We start from the raw sequence: 19215 nt of genomic DNA on the forward strand, positions 1-19215 counted from the left end.
CAGTGAAACTGCAGTTTTGTGAAGGTGTTAAATGAGGGGAGAAAAGTCTGACCATGTCTGAACATAGACAAAACCATGAATACTGTCCAAACCACAAAAATGACCTATCATCTCCTTATCCTGGCTAACATGAGTGACTGCTGCTTAATCAAGTACAGCTTTACTTAGCCTTACTCCATTTTTCCTACCTCCTAGGGAAGAATTTTGTAGGTATCCAGTAACAGGATCACCCTTGCTTCCTGATAATATCCAATACTAACAAGCAAAGCCCTATTTCAAAATACTTAAACCCTCCTCAAAATCACCTAATAAAGCAATCTTATAGTAAGTCTCTTCTAATACCCTCTCACTAATTCACTGGCCTCGTGGTTCCCCACGGTGTGTGTGCATTCTCCCTCACTACAACAAGTCAGAGCACCCAGCTTTCTTCAATTACATGTGTGCTCTTGGTAGTCTTTGGCTAGAGGACATTGACAGGTAGAATAAAAAGGAATGCAAGTATTCACTGGCTACATCTAAAAAAATGGTAATGGTTTTTATTTTAAAATGTCAAAACTATAATTCATTGGAAGTTATATTTTGTAGTTATCTCAATCTCCAATTAAAAAAGGAGAAGCTAAAGTCAATTTTTCTATAAACCCTCAAAAAGAAAATAGGTCTTGCTCATCTCTCATTGTATTAAACCCTAGATACAACTAAGATAACAATTATCCAAGTATATGTGACAGCTAAAATAAAAAGAAATCTGGTTAGAAAAGGAAACTACTTAAAAGGTGCTTTAGAACTAATGAAGCAGTACTGGAACTATGCTTTGCAGGGTCAATATTATACATATAAAATAGCTTGTTATAAATATGCACAAATTCAAAAGCGAGAAAATTAACATCAGTTGTCTCTGGGTGGCAGAATTAAGTGATTTAAAGTTTTTTCCTTGTAACTTGTTCCTTAATACTTTCCAAATATTTAAAACTAAACATAAAACAGCTCATTTAGAATGCCACAGATAGAATTTTTAAAAGATAATACTTAGTAGTATTTAATTAAATGTGGATTGTTACAAATAGGCTTAAACACAAAACGTGTAGAGTTTGCCAACTGTAAAAACCTCATACCCTTACATACTTCCTACTAACATTTACTTATTTAGTGAAACAATTTAAAAGTGTAATTAATTATTCTCTAAATAAACTTCACTTCCCTCATTCAACTTTTTGTGTACAGAAATAATACAGGCTTCTTATGCAAAAAAAATTTCACAGTATGTAAACATATGAAATAGAAGTGTGAAACCCAACCTCCAACAAAGATTAACCCATACCTAAACTTTGGTGATTCTTATTCCAGACAGTTTTCAAATGCATGAACACAGACTTTTCTCCCCTCATTTAACACCTTCACAAAACTGCAGTTTCACTGAAGTTATTTACCATTTTTCATTACAAATAACACTGCAATAACTATCTTTTGTCCACATATTCTTACGCACAGCAATTCCAGTTTCAACTTCTTTATCTCTCACCTGCTTTATCAGAGTCATCACCACAGATGTTCTCCTGCGCAACTGGGTGAAGATGACCAAATGGATCACAGCCCAGGGGGCTCCCAAGAAAACTTTGTTCTCGGCTTACTGAGACCCTCAGTGGGTCTCTGTCTTGATAAAAGTCTGGTTTACCTGGGAGGGAGAAAAAATTGACTCACTGGATTTCCACTTACGTTTCTAGTTAAAAGTAAAATGGCAATTTAAATTATGGGTAAAAATCTAAACTCTTAAAGACTTAATCAGTGTAGCAAGAAAATAGTAACTGCTTAACTTTCACACAGCCTTTAAATTATTTCACTTCAATTTTACTAAGTTTTTAATGACACTCCTACTTCCTAATTAGAAAATGCTTCAGTACTGACTAATCACAGGAAAAATGCCTGGAAAAATGATCAACCATTAAGTATTATAAGGAATAATATGCATTCATAATATAAAGTTCAAAAATAGCTACAGCTAATCTGTGGTATTAGAGATCAAGATAGGGGTTTACCCTGGGGAGAAGAGGAGGAAGAGTAATTGCAAGAGTACAAGGGAAGAGTTTATGGAGTTCTCTAACATTCCAGTTCCTGACCTGGATGGTGTTTACCTGAGGGTGATTATCAAAGTAATAATCACTGAAATAAACACTTATGACTGAAATAAACACTCATGAAACAAACAAAGGAGTGGGAGACACTCAGAAGTAGAAGCTAATTTACTGTGCAGAACCCCAGAAAAACTTGGGAATTAAAGGCAAGAGGTATTACAAAAGGAAGGTGTGAATCAGGGAACTGAAAACAGGGAGAATGTTTAAAAACATGTACGTGGAAAAGATCCCTCCCATCACCGGAGATTCCTCTCTCTCAACATCATTCCCAGAGAAGACTAAAGGTTTATCCTCTAGAGAAACTAAATCCTACACACTCTGCGATCAAATTTATAGCAGACTCTCAAACTGGTAAAGTGTCAAAGGATTACCTTTCTAAGGGGAAAGGTGCAGTAGTTGACAGGATTTGAACCTGTGTGGGGAAACCCCAATGGATTTCTAGTCTATCGTCTTAACCACTTGGCCACAACTACATGAATCCAATACACTCTGAATTTAGGGGGATCAGGCACTGAAAGGGGCAAAGGTGGAGGGAAGAAAAAGAATGCCATAAGGAAATCAGAGGTATTAAAAGAAAGTTTGCACCCTCGACTCAGATCCCCACAGGTCTGGCTCCATAACAGCAACAGCCAGGCTTGTATCAAACTTGGAGGATCTTTCTTTGAAGAAACTAAACTGTAAACTGCTCAGGGAAAAGAACCACAGATACTAAGTTGAGGGTCCTCAAGGAAAAGCCACATTTTCCAATGAAATCCAGAAGTAAATAAGGTCCCCACCTATAGAATTTCCAATTAGCCATTCAGTGTTCCGCTCAAATATGCAAGATATTAGAGAAAAGCCTCTAAAATTTCAGACAGAAAAAAAAAAAAGGAAGAACCCAAACAGAGAAAATACAGGAACCCAAACAAACAAAAACCTATAAATATTCAAAGTAGGTAGTATTTTGCATCCATGAAACAAGAGCAGGATGCTACGAAAAGAAAAAATCAGAAAGGAGGGCAAGCTTTTAGAAACTACACTTTGAGAGCCAAAATAACATTCCTAAGAAATGTTAGAAGAAAAAGCTGAGAAAATTCTCCCAGAAAGTAAAGCCGAAAGAAATAGACTACAGGGACTTCCCTAGTGGTCCAGTGGGTAGGACTCCATGCTCCCAATGCAGGGGGCCTGGGTTCGATCCCTGATCGGGGAACTAGATCCTGCATGCATGCCACAACTAAGAGTTCGCATGCCGCAACTAAGGAGTCCGCATGCCACCACTAAAAAAAGATTAAGACCCGGCGAAGCCAAAAAAAATAAAGTAGAATACAGAGAAGAAAAGAAAATTGGAAGAATATTATAGCTCAGTGTTTCTCAATATTAACTTTATCATCACCCACCTAAGGAGCCCTTTCAAGACTTTTTTCCTAATTGCCTCCTAACTCCATGAAACTTAATAACTATATATATACTGTATATCTTTTTATGTACATTTGTGCTTTGGTACATAAAGAGTAAGACTTTTTCATCTCCCTGAGAACCAATTTTCATCCCCTTTGGAGACAATAATAACCTTGTTAAGAATGTATCATCCAATATCGCACTAAAAGATGTTCTCACAAACAGAGAAAATGATGTGATCTCAAATTATTTTAGTGGTGTTTAATATTTGGCTTAATTTTTGCTAAAATCCATTGCCAACTACAGAAGTAAATACAAGAAGAAACACCTAGGAGACTTGAAAAGTGACTGTGTCTGGTGAGTAGCATCAAGGGGTGGGGGGTGTGTAGGGGCAGGAAGAAATGCTGTTTCATGTTGTAACCTTTTAGCACTATTTGCCTATAATATTTTGACCAAAAGTATTACCCAAAGAAGTGTGATGAAGGCTATGATGAAAGCTCCCAAAGAGCACATGACAGGGATGCCTGATAGCTCGGGCAAAGTTTATGCCACACAAGTGGCACTTACCTCAACCCTGAAGGGAGGGAGTGAGATCATGAAGGGCCTTGTGGGTGAAGCTAGGGACTTAAGACTTAATTTAGACTTATTCCTCCAGTCAAAGGGAAACGACTGAAGAGTTTAAACATGGAGCAATAGAGGCAGATTACTCTGAGTACACCATGGGAAAATGAATGAGAGTAATGCCAGACTGGAAACAGGGAGACATGGGGAGTTGTAGCAGCCCTTCAAGAAAGAAATGACAGCCTGAATTAAAAGAGTGGTAGTGGGAATGGAAACAAATGGACAGATTCCAGAGTTGATCAACTAGAACTGAGAAGAACAGGTACTCTGTAGGGTGTGGCAGAGGTATAGACAAGGAAACAGTCAAGACTTACATCTGGGTTCTTTTCATTGAAAAAAGGTTGAAGGATAAGGAGGTGGAGGTGAGGAAATATATAGCTTTCCCTTTTAGACAGGCTGACATTTTTGCAATCTCAAACACAACTCATTAAATTATAGGAATCAATGGTGAGAATTTCCCAATGCTCATTCTGAATTAGGGAAAGCACCAATCAATTCCTTAACAGTTGTGTTTACCAAATAGTGCAAAATGAAGAAAAGCTTCCAAAGCCGAGTAATAAATAGAATCATTACTTTGTTATAATTTCCATAAGACATAAGAAGAAAGTAAAAAGGGGAATGATTCTTAAGAGTTATTCTGGGGCTTCCCTGGTGGCGCAGTGGTTAGGAGTCTGCCTGCCAATGCAGGGGACACGGGTTCGAGCCCTGGTCTGGGAAGATCCCACATGCCGCGGAGCAACTAAGCCCGTGAGCCACAACTACTGAGCCTGCGCGTCTGGAGCCTGTGCTCCGCAACGGGAGAGGCCGCGACAGTGAGAGGCCCGCGCACCGCGATGAAGAGTGGCCCCCACTCGCCGCAACTGGAGAAAGCCCTCGCACAGAAACGAAGACCCAACACAGCCAAAAGTAGATAAATAAATAAATAAATTTATAAAAGTAATACTGAATCTTAAGAAACAAGTAAAAGGAAAGGGGGTAGTCAAAAAAAAAAAATCTAAAAAAAAAAAAAAAAAAAAGAGTTATTCTGAATCTCTACCTTAAACTCTTTTAGCCGGAAACAAAGGTACAATACTTTATGGCTTTAAGACCAAAATAGCTAATATTAACATTACATTTCTAAGTACCTTTCTATTGACAAAGTTATTTTCCCCCTTAAAAAAGAATTTGCTTTGATAGATTTGATCAAGAGAATTATCTGGTTGAGTCTGAAATCTAGAAATAATTATAAAATGAAAATAGGGCTATTTACTAAGGATCGCAGGGAGGAATTTTTCTAGATAATTGAATCTAGGAAGAAGTACCGTGAAGAAATACACGTGTTACAACTGCTCTTAAAGCCAGGGTTTTACACACCATGATTATCCTGTGAAAGATACAGGAAAAGAGAAGTGAAGGTACTGAAGGGAAAGAGCAGCAAGGGAGAAGAGAAACAACTGGGTTTTATCCTAGAGAAACTGGTTTAGAAAGGAAGCAGAGGGAAGCAAAAGTGTCAGAATAATGGATAGCAAAGAATTTTTGTCTACAATTCCTTTTCCTCATATATAAAGAAACTAGTTACCTAATGACATATTTCTTTAAGTCCACATTTTAAATACTGTTTGTACAAACCATTTTTTCCCCTTCATGAGTACTCACAGTCTAAGTTTCCTCAACAACAAAATATTTAGCATCCTGAAAAAATTGTAGAAAACTGGCAAACTATTAAAAAATCATATTTTATCAAACCATCTGTTTACCTAGTATAGAAGTTCTGCCACTTGCTGGTGATTCTACCTCTTGTATGGCACTAAGTTCATGTTGGTTCAAGTCCAATCCACCTTTAACTTTTGCTACAGGTGGTTTTGAGGACTTCCCACCCAGTTCTTTGTCCTGATGCTCCCCTATCAAGTCAAAGACAAAGTTAGGCACAATACAAATCTGTTAACGAAACAAACTTCTTCAACCGGCAAGTTGCAGGAGGTTAAAATAAAGAATCATCATCAGGACAATCAGTACAATAAAATGCAATTATCTTACCACTTTGCTTGGCATTACTATCTTCTGAAAGGAGCTGATTGTCATCACAGTTTCTCCTGCCTGCAGTACCAATGTTTTCCTGATTGTCTTTGGCTAGATCTTGGAGATGAACAAGGCAGTCTCTGAGCTTCTTAGTTTCAAAATCATTTTCAACTGTGGGCTTACCTGTCTGAAAAAGTAGACAGACGAGGGTGGGGATGACACAAAATGAAGGATCATGTGAAGAAGTCATTCGATTTGTATCTCCCTTCTTCAGTTAGAACCTCAACCACATCAACAGCTCCATCAACCAATTACAATTTTATCTATAGATAAAAAATGAGAAGTACTTCTAATATTGAAAGGGTAATAATTCCACTGAAAAGTACAACCAGTCACAGCCTCGGACCTTACAAACAGCCTCCACTGCACCTTTCAATAAGAGATTATACTTGAGTATCCCTCTCTGCTTTTCTTTTCCCATTCCTTTTCCTTAAAATGACCAGTAAATCCCCAGAACTCAAGTTCTCATGAACGCAACTCAAGCTTCTCCTGAGCATCAAAGGATTGTAGAATTCTGTTTAGGTTAACTCATAAATTTAGGAAGTGGCCTTTTAAAATAAAATGGACACATTCATATATAGGAGAATATACTGTCTCCCATATAGAGAAACTATGAATAGTCATCTGAGTGACCACATCAGAGTCCTCTCAACAATTCAGTCACAAGCAGCCGGTCCGGCGGTCCATCAGCCTAAAATCGCACCACTTTTAAAACAGATGTTAATATTGTCACTTATGGAAAAAGATGGTATTGATTTTGATTCTACACAAATGTCAACAAAGTGCTATACAGAAAGCACAAAGTCTGCCATTTGCCTAAGAGAAATTCTGCTAACTAGTTATTTTACAATTTTATTTTCTTGTGGTAAGCTCAAAATCCTTTATAACAAAACTTCAAAAGGCAACCTACATTTTCCATGATGTTTGAGTTTGGTTGTATCAAACCAGTGGCTGAAATTAGTTGGGCTTCAAATAACTATTAACTTCATAAACACCATGCAAGGTGGATCAATTTTTACCTTTTAATTTCCACGTTAAGGTAGAAAATTAAAGCACAGTTAAGGTCAAACCACTTATTCTCAATAACTAAGAACTTATTTCGACCTAGGATTAAAACAAATATTTAGCTTGGCTAAGTCGGGTTATTGTCGATGTTTAATTCTTAGATATTCAAGATGAATACATACCTGACTGTCCTTAAAGAAATCCTTCAAGGTCTCCTGATGTTTCTGAATGTGCTGCTGCAATGCTGTTTGTCTCTGTACAAGCAATTCTTCTTGGGCTTTTTGGCCATAATGCAGAACTTCTTTTTGTAGCTCCATCTGCTTCTGAAGTCCCAAATTATCTTGCTGAGCTAAGAGAGGCTGTGAAAAACTCAAAAATCTATCTTGAAGTCTTGGGCTCATAGAAGCACTTGAAGGAGTTGCATGTTCATTCTTGGCTGAATACGATTCACAAATGTTTTTAGATTTTACTTCAGCAAAAGGTAGTGGCATCAATGAATGCGCTCTTTCCTTGGGTAGAAACACAGAGGGAACAGGCTGCTCAGAAGAGTCACCTTCAATCAGTTCTGCTTGCTTGTTTAAAAGCACTTCTTCCTGAGCTTTTTCATTAAAACGCAGCACTTCTCTCTGTAAGCCCAACTGTGCTGACACATGATCTTGCTGAGGCAGAAAAGCCTGGGATAAACTCAAAAGCCTATCCTGAGACCTTGGAATCTCAGGATGACTTGAGGAAACAGTACTGTCACTTCTGGTTGGAAGAGATTTTTGGATTCTTTCAGAGTCAGCAACAGGCAGTGCTATGTGGGATAAGGATGAAGAGGTGCTGGTCTGCTCAGGTGAGACCCCTTTCTCCAATTTACTTAGTCTTTGCAAAAGCAATTCTTCTCGGACTTCCTGTCTAGATTGAGTGGCTTTCCTCTGTATGTCTAACTGCTCTTGAAGTGCCTTCAAATCACCATGGAGAGGTTGGATAAAATGCTCAGATGACTTTTCCTCAAATTTATATTGTCTGGGCAAAACCAACTCTTTCTGGGTTTTCTCGCTACACGGAAGGGGACCTGTCTGTGTATACACGTGTTCCTGTTGAAATGTAATCGGATAATCTTGTTGAGGTAAAACAGGCTGTGGTAAACCCAAAAGCCTATCAGGCAACCTTGGTATCTCAGAACGACTTGGGGAGACTATATTATCACCCTTAGTTGAACAAGGTTCTTGCATTCTACCAGCTTCACTAAGAGGTAATGGAGCAAAAGGACGCTGTACAACTAGGGGTAGGAAGGAAGAGGTGCCAACCTGCTCGGGAGATATTCTTCCCTTCCACTCACTCTGTTTATGCAAAAGTAATTCTTGCTGAGCTTCCTGTCTAGACTGAATGATGGCTTCCCTCTGTGTAGCTAACTGTTCTTGAAGTGCCTTCAAATTATCTTGTTGAGGCTGGATAAGCTGTGATATCTTCAAAAGTCTATCCTGCAATTCTGGGATCTGAAAATGGCTTGAAGGAATTCTACTCTCACTCTCTGCTGAAAGAGGTTCCCGGGTTGTAAGAGATTCAGCAGAAGGCAATGAAGGAAAAGAAAGCTGTGCTAACTGGGGTGTGAACGAGGGGCCAGTTTGCTCAGAAGATACATTCCCTTGGGTTTTCTGGATAAACTGAAGGGCCTCCTCTTCTGTGTCTAACCATTCTTGGTGTCCTTCCAAATTATCTTGTAGAGGTTGTATATGTCGTGAAAATCCCGGAAGTCTTTCCTGAAATCTTGGGATCTTCCAGTGGCTTAAGGGAACTGTACTGTCACTCCTGAATGACATACAGTCCTGGAATTTTTCAGATTCAGCTCCCGGAGACAAAGAGGTGCCAGTCTGTTCAGAAGGAATTTTTTTTTCTAATTCACTTTGTTTGTGTACAAATTCCTGAATTTCTTGTTTAGCACCAAGTATTACCCTCTGAATGTGTGACTGACCTTCAAGTGTTGTTAGATTTTCCTGCTGTGTCAGGCTACACTGTGGAAAACTAAGAGACTCATCCTGAAATGCTGGCATTACCAAATGACTTGAGGGAATAACACTCTCCTTCTCAGAGAAATAAAAGTTCTGAATTCTTCTAGGCTCAGTTTTAGAAGAAGCTTGTGAAGCAACTGAACGTCGGGTGACCACTGGCAGGAATGAAGAACTCATCTGCACAGACTTAGAGTCTTCCAAATCCCTTTGTCTACGTAAAAGTAATTCTGCCTGGGCTTCATGCCTGGCCTGAAGAGCATCCCTCTGTGTAGTCAGCTGTTCTTGGAGCAACTTCAAACTATCATGCAAAGGTTGGAACTGCTGTAGGAAACTTGAAGACCCATCCTGAGATTTTGGGATTTCAGATTGGATTGAGAGAATTTCCTTCTCACTCTTAGATGAATACTGGTCCTGGATTTTTCCAGATTGAGTACCAGCAGAAGGTAGTGAAGTAAATGTATGCTGAGCTCCTTGAGATGGGACAGAAGGGGGCTCAGTCTGTTCAGCCCATACTCTTCCATCCAATTCACTCTGTTTATGTACACATAATACTTCCTGGGCTTCCCGTCTAGCCTGAAAGCTGTCCCTCTGAATATTTAACTGTTCTTGGAGAAATTTAAAATTAAGCCTATCCTGAAGTTGTGGGACCCCAGGATGGCCTGAGGAAACTGTAGTCTCTTTCTTGGTTGGAGAAGATTCCTGGATTCTCCCTGACTCAGCTTTGGCAGAAGGCAGTGAAGCAAACGAATCCAGAGGTACCAATGGAAGGAATACAGAAAGGCCAGTTTGCTCTTCCAATTCTTTCTGTTTGCACAAAAGCAATTGTTCCTGAGCTTCCTGTCTTAACCGAAGAACTTCCTTCTGTAGGTCTAACTGTTTTTGGAGAGCCTTCAAATTACCTTGCTGGGCTATGATATTCTCTGAGAATGGCAAAGACTTATCCTGCGTTTGGCCAACTACAGAATGGCTTACAGAAACTACACTTTTGCTCCCAGTTGAAAAGTGTTCCTGGATTTTTCCAGACTCATCTTTAGTAGGCAGAGAACTAAAAGAATGCTCAGCTACCAATGGTAGGAATGAAGAAGGTTCAATTAACTTAGACGATATACTTTCATTGTTCTCTGAGAACATTTGCTGGGAGTCTAAAGTTTGAAAAGTTGTTGCCCCAGATGTTTCAGCTCTTTCTCTAGCATCCTGTACTATCAGTGGCTTATCATGTGACAAAGCCCTTGAAAGTGTATGAGAGTCTTTAGGGACCAATTTATAGTCTCTCTGTTGTGTTTCAGTCTGTGAGAGTTGCTTTGGCTGTTCCCGTGATTCCAAAGCTTGCTCGGCTAAAACATCTGAAGTAACTAATGTTTCCGTTGTTTCTATTTGTCTTTGTGGAAAGCGATGTTGTCTTGGAACCTGAAAACCTTGCTCTAATTTGGAGATCTGTACGGGTTGCATAGGTTGTTTGTTAGGACTCAACTTGGGTCTCTGACCTTGATCCTCATGCTCTGATGTAACAGCAGGTCTTTCAGATTTCTGTGGTAGTACTGATGTAACAGAACCAGGTATCAATGGTGTAGCTGACATGGATGGGTACTTTTCTTTTAACATAGTCTGATAGTCGAGTAATCGTTTCCTGGCTGTTTCAACAGACTGTTTGTGAAGCCTACCCAAAACAAACAAGCATTATTCTTTTTTGATTAAAAAAAATGCCCCACATTCTTAAGTGTTTATACATTAAATTCAATCTAGGGGTGGCCATAATCAAGGCAGAAATGGAACAATGTTATTAACATTGCTCTTTGAGAAATCTACATGCCATAGTTCTAAAGGGAATCCTGGTAAGACCTTCATATAAACCAAATAATAAAACCTGAAAATGTAGCCACACACTATCACGTATAAATTGTACCCTAGCTAATACCTGTTTTGCTGTAAGAGCTGTTGTTGATAGTTACGAATCATCTGCCTGTGATTATCTTCATCAGAACTTATGGTGCATGATGCTGGTGCGGTGCCAACCTAATAAAAGACAAAGCTACTAACTAAAAGGCAAATCCAGAAATAAGTACTAAAGTACTTTACATAAACTGACGTTCTATAATTGTAAACTTCCATATAGCTTTATTTTTTATAAAAAAGACTGGCATTTCCATTGTTAAGAAATGAAGTAATCTACCACTCTCCTTTGGTGTCAAGCCCAAGAGCTCAACATACACATTACATACAAGTCATGGTCACATATATTAGCACCCTCTAGAAACTGAAAGATTAAAGTCATTAGGTTTGTATAAAGTTATTTTTACATATACGTTATTTTTTTTAAAATTATCAAATACAAATTAGAAATGCACTTTACTTTTCTGAATGCTAAGATTGCCCACACTTCTTTATCCCCCAACAATCTATGTAGGGATGAGATTTCCTGCATCGTACCCCAGTCTGTTGAGTTTTTTTTCTTTTTTCTTCTTCCAGCTGAGCTCTGAAGCAATCAGTTTCTAATCTTAACTTCTGTTGTTCAATTTGTTCAAGTAATTCCAACTGTTTTTGCTTCTGTTCTTCTATTTCCATTATCTAAATAACAAAAATACTATTGATTTATTAACAACAAACTCATGCCAAAGAAAAGTTTATATGCATTACAATGAAAAGAAACAGGTCTCATCACCAAGAGTACCAATTATCCAAGAAGAAAGTGGTGATGTTTTATCTGTTATTGCCACTGCCAGAGGGAGGAAGCAAGAGACAGGAAAATGGGAAAGGAGGAAAAGGGAGAGAAGTAAAAATAAACATATTAACTATTTCTATTTCCTGGGAGCACAGGGAAACCTTGATCACCACTGAAGCACCACCTCCAGAGAAGTAGCAAATTCTGTGTTCACATCTTTAATTTTACCTTGTTCTCAGTAAGAATAATGCCTAAGAAATTAAATATCGAGAACGCTCACAACACTTTGATTTCTTAGGCATACTCATAAAAGGGTGCAGTTATCTACAAGCTAAATAAAAGTACAGTGAGCAACATTCAGTCTTTACTGTCAGGCATTAAAGAGATGGAAAATAATGGCAGAGTGATGACAAATAAACTCAAAATTATACCAACACACACACACACACATAAACCCAAGAACTAAAAACATGTGTTAAAGTAACTGTAAGATTCATGAGGACAGGGACTAGTCTGTCTGGTTGCCTGTTAAATCCAACACCTAGTAGTCCTTGAAACATATATAAGAAACATATACTGAATAAATAGAAAAGGGAATGTATGTGAAGTTTTATTAAGAGGAATACGTCTACTAGAGATAATGAAGAATGATCTTGTTTTCAAAATTAAAAATGTCTCAATATGATATTACCTATTCTTAATCAGGCAATAGTGGCTATAGCTTAGTTCCTGTCTTCACCTTCCTTTCCTTTACTCATAGGAGCCACGGAATTTAAACCATTTACAGTTTTGTAGTAACTCTAGAACTGCACTATCAATATAGTAGTCACTAGCTACATGTGACTATTAAAATTTAAATCAACCCAAAACAAATAAAATTTAAAATTCAGTTTCTCAGTTGCACTACTCATACTTCAAGTATTCAACAGCCCATGTAGGTAGCAGCTACCATACTGAACATAGATATGGAACATTTGCATTACTGTAGAAAATCTATTGGACAATACTGCTTTAGAATATTGATTAGAAAGCATTTATCTGAGACGAAATACTGGCTCATAGAATTGTCATCCCTCAGCTGCATTTTTATAAAAACTATGACTATAAACTGACTGGCTTAGTAACAATTAGCCTCTTTCGAGGTAATCTGTGTTAAGAAAATCTTTCATTAAAGTAGAAGGGACAAATATTACAGTTACGGAAGTTGAATTTTAAATTTTTCTTTGAAATAGTTTTTCAAAAAAACTTTTGGGATTACAAAGCCCAGATCAATGTTTAATATTATGACAGGGACTCATTTATTCAACAAATATTTATTGAGTACTTACTATGTATAAAGCATTGTACAAGAAACTATGTAGGATAAATTGACTTTTGAAAAAAGACAGTCTCGGACTTCCCTGGTGGTCCAGTGGCTAAGACTCCATGCTTCCACTACAGGGGGCATGGGTCGATCCCTGGTCGGGGAAGTTCCACATGCCCATGGTGAGGCAAAAAAAAAAAAAAAAAAAAGACAGTCTCTGCCTTTAAAAAACTGATAAATTTTATAGGGAAGATAAGATACATACCAGAGTATAAAATACAAAGCAGAATGCAATAAGGGTCAAATGAGTAGTACAAGTAAAGATGAAGTACCTTCTATCAAATGAATGTGTAAGACAAGGCAGAAGAAATGGTATCAAAAGTAGCCAGATGTTAAGACAAATTTCACTGGTCAAATAAAACTATAGTACATAGGGGAAGAAAGAAACCTTTAAAAATAAAAATTTCAGGGACTTCCCTGGTGGTCCAGTGGTTAAGACTCCACACTCCCAATGCAGGGGGCCTGAGTTCGATCCCTGGTTAGGGAACTAAGATCCCACTTACCTCAACTAAGCCTGAGCACTGCAACTACTGAGCCTGCACACTCTAGGACCTGCTCGCCACAACTAGAGAAGCCCGTGCGCCACAACGAAGACCCAGTGCAGCCAAAATAAATTAAAAAATAAAAATAAAATAAAAATTTCAAATTACCTGTTTCTGCCTTGCTGCCATTCTAATTCTGGCTGCTTCTTCCTGAGGATGAAGTAGAACTGAACTCTGAGCTACAGCTGTGATAGGCTGAGTCTCTTTCATTTCTAAGAGAATCCCCAAAGCAATAATTAGTTTCAATAATTTAGAATTTGATAACCATTGTAATGTCTTTTGTTCATTTATTACATGTAATTTTGTTAGGAAAAAGATGTGAAGAATCAAGCAAGTTTAATTTGAGAATATGATAAAAAGAAATACCTTGTTCCTTTTCAGAGTCTGTATTGAATGAAAGTGGTTTATCTTCACTAGTAAGTGGTCCAGAGTCAACTGTTAGCATGTCACTTTCAACAACTGTAATAGATACATCATTATGAACATATTATCACTGTCAAACTTAAATCTGACAAATGTAACAAAAATCTACATTCAGATTAACATTGGTCCACCTGAATGTCTTATTTAGTTAAGATCCAGCCACCTTCCAGAGACCACATATTTTATCCAATAAATTCTAGCCTAATACAAAAAGACCTAAGACTAAAATTATAAACAGAAAAGAAAAAATGAAGGAGAACTGACTTAAAAGGTAGGCTGACAGAGTTTCAAACACAATGGGAAAGCGTAAAAAGAGCAGAGTAAGCAAGGCACCAACGTGTAAAAAGAGAAGAAATTTAAATGTATCTTTGACATACTTAGGTATTAGGATTTTTATTATTTATGAATCCAGAGCAGAGAAGGAAGTGAAAGCAGTATACTTTGATCACATCAGGGTAGCCAGAAACTGAACGGAGCATTCAGTCACCTCATTCGTTCAGCACCTACTTATGTGCTGTACGCACATTTACCACAGTCAACAAGAAAAGGCCTCAAAGGAGGTAGGTGGGGGACAGAACATTATATAATTATCCTAGAAAAAAATTATAAAATTAGAAACGGTGCTAAGTACTATATAAGAAAAAAGGGGGGTTATACAATAGAGTATTTCAGAGTAATCTGAATTAGACTAGGAACTCAGATGAGATTTCTCTTAGGAAATGGCATTTAAGTGGACATTTGAAAGGTAAGGAAGAATCAAGCAGGTAAAGAGTGTGGGGATGTACAGGAGACCTTTCCAGACAGATCAGCAGGTATTAAGACCCTGTGAGGAGTGAAAAACTTGGCTCAGACAAGGGGAAGAATGAAGCCAGATGATGCTAGGGAAAGCCTACTCACACAGGGCCTTTTCCAAAATAACTTGGTTATGGATTAAAGATGAAAGTGTCCCTTTGTATTAAATGCCAACACCATACTCTCTCTCCTTCTTCTCACTCCTTTTTACTGCCTTTGCTGCTTGCCCCTTCTCTAGCCATCTTCTAAATGATGCAGTCCCTTCAGATGGTCTTATAAGCCCTTTTCTCACTGAATTCTTTCCCCTAAAGAATTCTTCCATGCCCATGTGCTTGAATATCATATGTATATCTAAATTCCAAACTTACCTCTCTTTGCTTTAGGCTAGTCAATTAATTCAACAAATATTAACTGAGCACCTTTTATGTATAAGGCACTAGCCTAGGCTCTGGGGATACAGCAATGAACAAAATCAAGCCCTATATTCCAGGACTGGAGGGTGAGGAAGGTGGAGAGGGGCAGGTGTCAAGACAAGAAGCAAATAAGCAAGAAGGTAAATTTATGGTCCATCAGATGTTAAGAGCTATGGAGTAGAGGTGATAGGGAGTGAAGATTATGGGGGTGGGGGAAGGCATAGAAGTTTGTTGTTTTATATAGAGTGGTTTGAGAAGGCGTTACTGAGAAAGCAGTATCTGAGCAAATATCTGAAGGAAGTGAGACAGTGAACCATAAAAATATCCAAGAGCATTCCTCCCTCCCCCAACCAAGACCAGCACTTGCAAAGACCATATGATTCGTATTTGCTGTGTTGGAAAAATAGCCAGGAAGCCAGTGCCTACGGTGCAGCGGTTGGGGAGAAAATGAAGTCAGAGAGAGAAGTAGTGGGGAGGGGTGTGTGCACAGATCCTGTAAAGCTTTGATGCCACTGTAAGCAAAATGGTTTTCCTGAGGGAAATGGGTAGTTGTTGGAGGGCTTCTCCCAGAGGAATGATAAGCTGATGTGTTTTAACAGGATGTCTCTGGAAACAGATTATTGCAGGAAGGTGCAAAAGCTGTGGATAGAAGACCAGTTAGGAGGCCACCAGTTAATACAGGCAAGAATCTACACTAGCGAATGAACATCACTTAAACTAGGATAGTAGGTGGTGAGGAACAGTTGGACTCTGGATATATTTTGAGGGTAGGACCGACAGGATTTGATGATGGTTTGGATGTAGGATACAGAAGAGCAGAACCAGAAAGACAAGCTTTTTGGCTTAAGCAAGAGAATTTTTTGCCACTTACTGAAATATGTAAGATTATATATATATATAATTCTACTACACTTAAGTGCTCTGGAAGGAGATTCACTAAGGTTTCTAACATTTATTGCCTTTAAGTGGCAGCGTTATGGGCTTTAAAATATTTTCTTCCTTTTGACCTCTATTCTTCGATTTTTCAGAAATGAGCATATTTTTGAACAACTTAGAAAGGGTTTATGTGCTATAAAATGAGATGACTGGAGAGAACTACCTTGTTTCTGCCCAGAAGATAATGTTCCGTCTTCACTCACAGTTGCTCCTGATTCAACTGTCAAGGCTTTACTTTCAGTTTCACTAACAGTTGTAATCATTTCGCTTTCATCCTCAGACATGGATTTAATTGTCCAGAGAGATTTTTGGTTTCGGATCTTATTTAGTAATTTTTTAAAAAGAATTTTTGAAGGAATCTGGTGGGTCTTCATTGCCAAGGGAACTAAAAGAAAAGAAAAAAAAACTTATTCAGCACCTATTACAAACCAGGTAAATTATTCTACCTTTATACTTAGTTACTGTAACAACCACTCATTAAAACAAAAGCACAACTTTATTTTCCTCAATATTTATAATTTAACACAATTTTATAACCAGGAATAATTTTTTCAACTTAAATTTAAATAAGGACACCAAAATTCAACTATAGTTCACCCTTGAACAACATGCACTTGAACTGCACAGGTCCACTTATTTGAGGATTTTTTTCAATAAATACATACTTCAGGACTGCATGATCCAGGGTTGGTTGAATCTGCAGATGTGGAACACTGGATACAGAGGGCCGACTCTAAGTTATATGCAGATTTTTCGACTGCGTGGAGGGTCGGCGCCCCTAACCCCTTGCTGTTCATGGGTCAACTGTATTTTTCAACAATAGGCAGCAACATAAATTTCAAGCGTAAAAATGTATCAGGAAGATGTTTATTCCGTTTGCTAAATGAGGACAGAATGCATATCTCTTAATCTGTAAGACTAGCGTTCAAAATATGTGCTGTAAGGTTCACAAGAAAATAAAAGATTCTGCAGAGGCCAGAAATGAAGTTTCAAGGGGAATTCACGGCAATTGAGCCCTAAACCCATCTTCTGAAGTTTATGCCAAACCACAGGAAGCTTATACTTTGTTTGGACAGCAGTGTGGGCACAGGAGACAGGGATAAAGCTTACAGCCCTCACCCAAGGAGTCTAAGAGGAGACCCACATAAAACTGGAACCCCAAGGACTACCTATCCACAGTATAGGGTGATGATGAAAAGAAAGCCTGAGTGGTTTTGAACAAAGGCGATACTCATAGGTATGGGGAGAAAAGAAGTCAAAAGGAAAAGGACTTGGTCTCTAAGAAGATGTGGAGGAAGAGACACCTTTATCTTTTTAGAGGTACCTCACATGTCTCTGGCTTGGATTACTGCAGACTGTGGTATCATCACTAACATGAGGAAGGCAGGAAGACAAGGTTTCAGTAGGCAAGAGAAGATGATAAATTTATTGTCAGACACCAAGTTCTAAGTACCTGTGCAACAGCCAAGTGAAAAAGTTCAGAATGGTGGAGATAGAGATGAAGTTTAGAAGAGAGACCAAAGTTTGTGCTGATCATCATTATACATGAAGTGCCTAGCAGTAATTAATACGGTAGGATTTCTGGTGATTTGATCAAAGTCTTAAAAAAAAAAAAAAAAAAAAAGCTGACGTTTCAAATGAATTCAAAATTGATCATCTAACTTAAATAACCTAAAAATCTTTAGATTACATGTACATATAAATAAAGTAACATTCCTCTTATGTATATGAAAAGGATCTTTAGTGATAGAAATGTGAAGTTTCCTCTTCCCATCACTCCCATGAGTATTAGTCACTGTTTGCACTTAAATGAGACCAGACTTTCCTAACTGTTGGCAAATGATTAGCATTTTTTTTCCTATGAAATACTGCAATATTCAGCTCAGAAGTTTTTACCATCTGCTTCACTAGAACATGTTGTTTCAGCTTCTGTCACTGGAATGTTTTCAGTCTCCCCTGAAATTTCTTGTTCCATTGAAAGGTCCAGTTCTTCATCTTGGATCTGATCAGTCACAGTGGGCAGAGGCTCTGGTTCAAGGTGCAAAATCAGGTTTCCTTTCACCTCTCAATAAAGAAATACAGAGACATGTTTCCATTCCAAAATGACTAAGAAGAACTTGAGCATAAAATTTTAAAGACCATCATAGTTTAAAGTCTAAAATATGAGAGCCTCTTTCAAACTGAGAACTCATGTCAAAATAAAAACTGCTTCAAGACAAATGTTATTTTCCCACCAAAACGTTTCAAAGCATTGTTGAAAGTTTACTGAAAATATCTTACTCCTGTCTGCATTGTACATGTCTTCAAAGGCAAATTCTAGCTCTCTCTGCCAATCATCTTTCATTTCACTGCGCTTGTATGGAAGTTCAACTAGTTGTGGTGGCATCCGTGCTACCATCTGTCTCCTGCGTGCCAGGTCCTCTTGCTGTAGCTGTTTGAGTTCTTTCATTAGTTTCTCCTGATTCTTCAAGAATAAAGAGAATTAATTAACAATTGAGTAACACACTTTGGACAGTGGATAGTAACATGAATAGTGAAGGAAAAGTGGAGAAATCATGAAGACAGGGACTTTAGTACCCTCCCCTCCTCTACCATTTGTTCAAACACAAAGACACTAATTAAGAGTCGGCTCTCCATACCCACGGTTCCTCCACATCCGCAGATTCAACCAACCATGGACCATGCAATACCACAGTATTTACTATGGAAAAATATGTGGGTATAAGTGGACCCATACAGTGCCAGGGTCAACTGTATGATGTTAGTAAGTACTATGAGAAGACGGCTTTGGTTAGGCCACAGAGCCTCAAAGTGTCTGCCAGGCACAGATCTTCTTCCTCAGGACAGTCACGAAGCTACATTCTAACTAAGCTGCCACCGCTCCTGCACTGTACTTTGTTCCA

At 38.3% G+C, this 19215-nt stretch overlaps 1 protein-coding gene and 1 non-coding gene across 4 annotated transcripts in view; both read right to left on the reverse strand.

The window, feature by feature from the left end:
• CEP295 (centrosomal protein 295) overlaps positions 1-19215 on the reverse strand; it is a 48333-nt gene that overhangs the window by 8145 nt on the left and 20973 nt on the right. For all 3 annotated transcript variants that reach the window (XM_061204040.1, XM_061204043.1, XM_061204044.1), the window contains exons 8-18: positions 18593-18776; positions 18209-18376; positions 16476-16697; positions 14115-14207; positions 13857-13960; positions 11612-11749; positions 11100-11197; positions 7373-10841; positions 6144-6312; positions 5864-6007; positions 1520-1672 (exon numbers count right to left, since the gene is read on the reverse strand). In XM_061204040.1, coding sequence (XP_061060023.1) covers positions 1520-1672; positions 5864-6007; positions 6144-6312; positions 7373-10841; positions 11100-11197; positions 11612-11749; positions 13857-13960; positions 14115-14207; positions 16476-16697; positions 18209-18376; positions 18593-18776 — 4942 coding nt within the window. The remainder of the gene's footprint in view (positions 1-1519; positions 1673-5863; positions 6008-6143; positions 6313-7372; positions 10842-11099; positions 11198-11611; positions 11750-13856; positions 13961-14114; positions 14208-16475; positions 16698-18208; positions 18377-18592; positions 18777-19215) is intronic.
• On the reverse strand, positions 2521-2602 carry TRNAS-AGA (transfer RNA serine (anticodon AGA)). The gene has a single exon. It is a non-coding gene; the product is annotated as a tRNA-Ser (tRNA).

Source organism: Eubalaena glacialis, chromosome 10 (genome assembly GCF_028564815.1).
Source record: "Eubalaena glacialis isolate mEubGla1 chromosome 10, mEubGla1.1.hap2.+ XY, whole genome shotgun sequence".
Lineage (NCBI taxonomy): Eukaryota > Metazoa > Chordata > Mammalia > Artiodactyla > Balaenidae > Eubalaena > Eubalaena glacialis.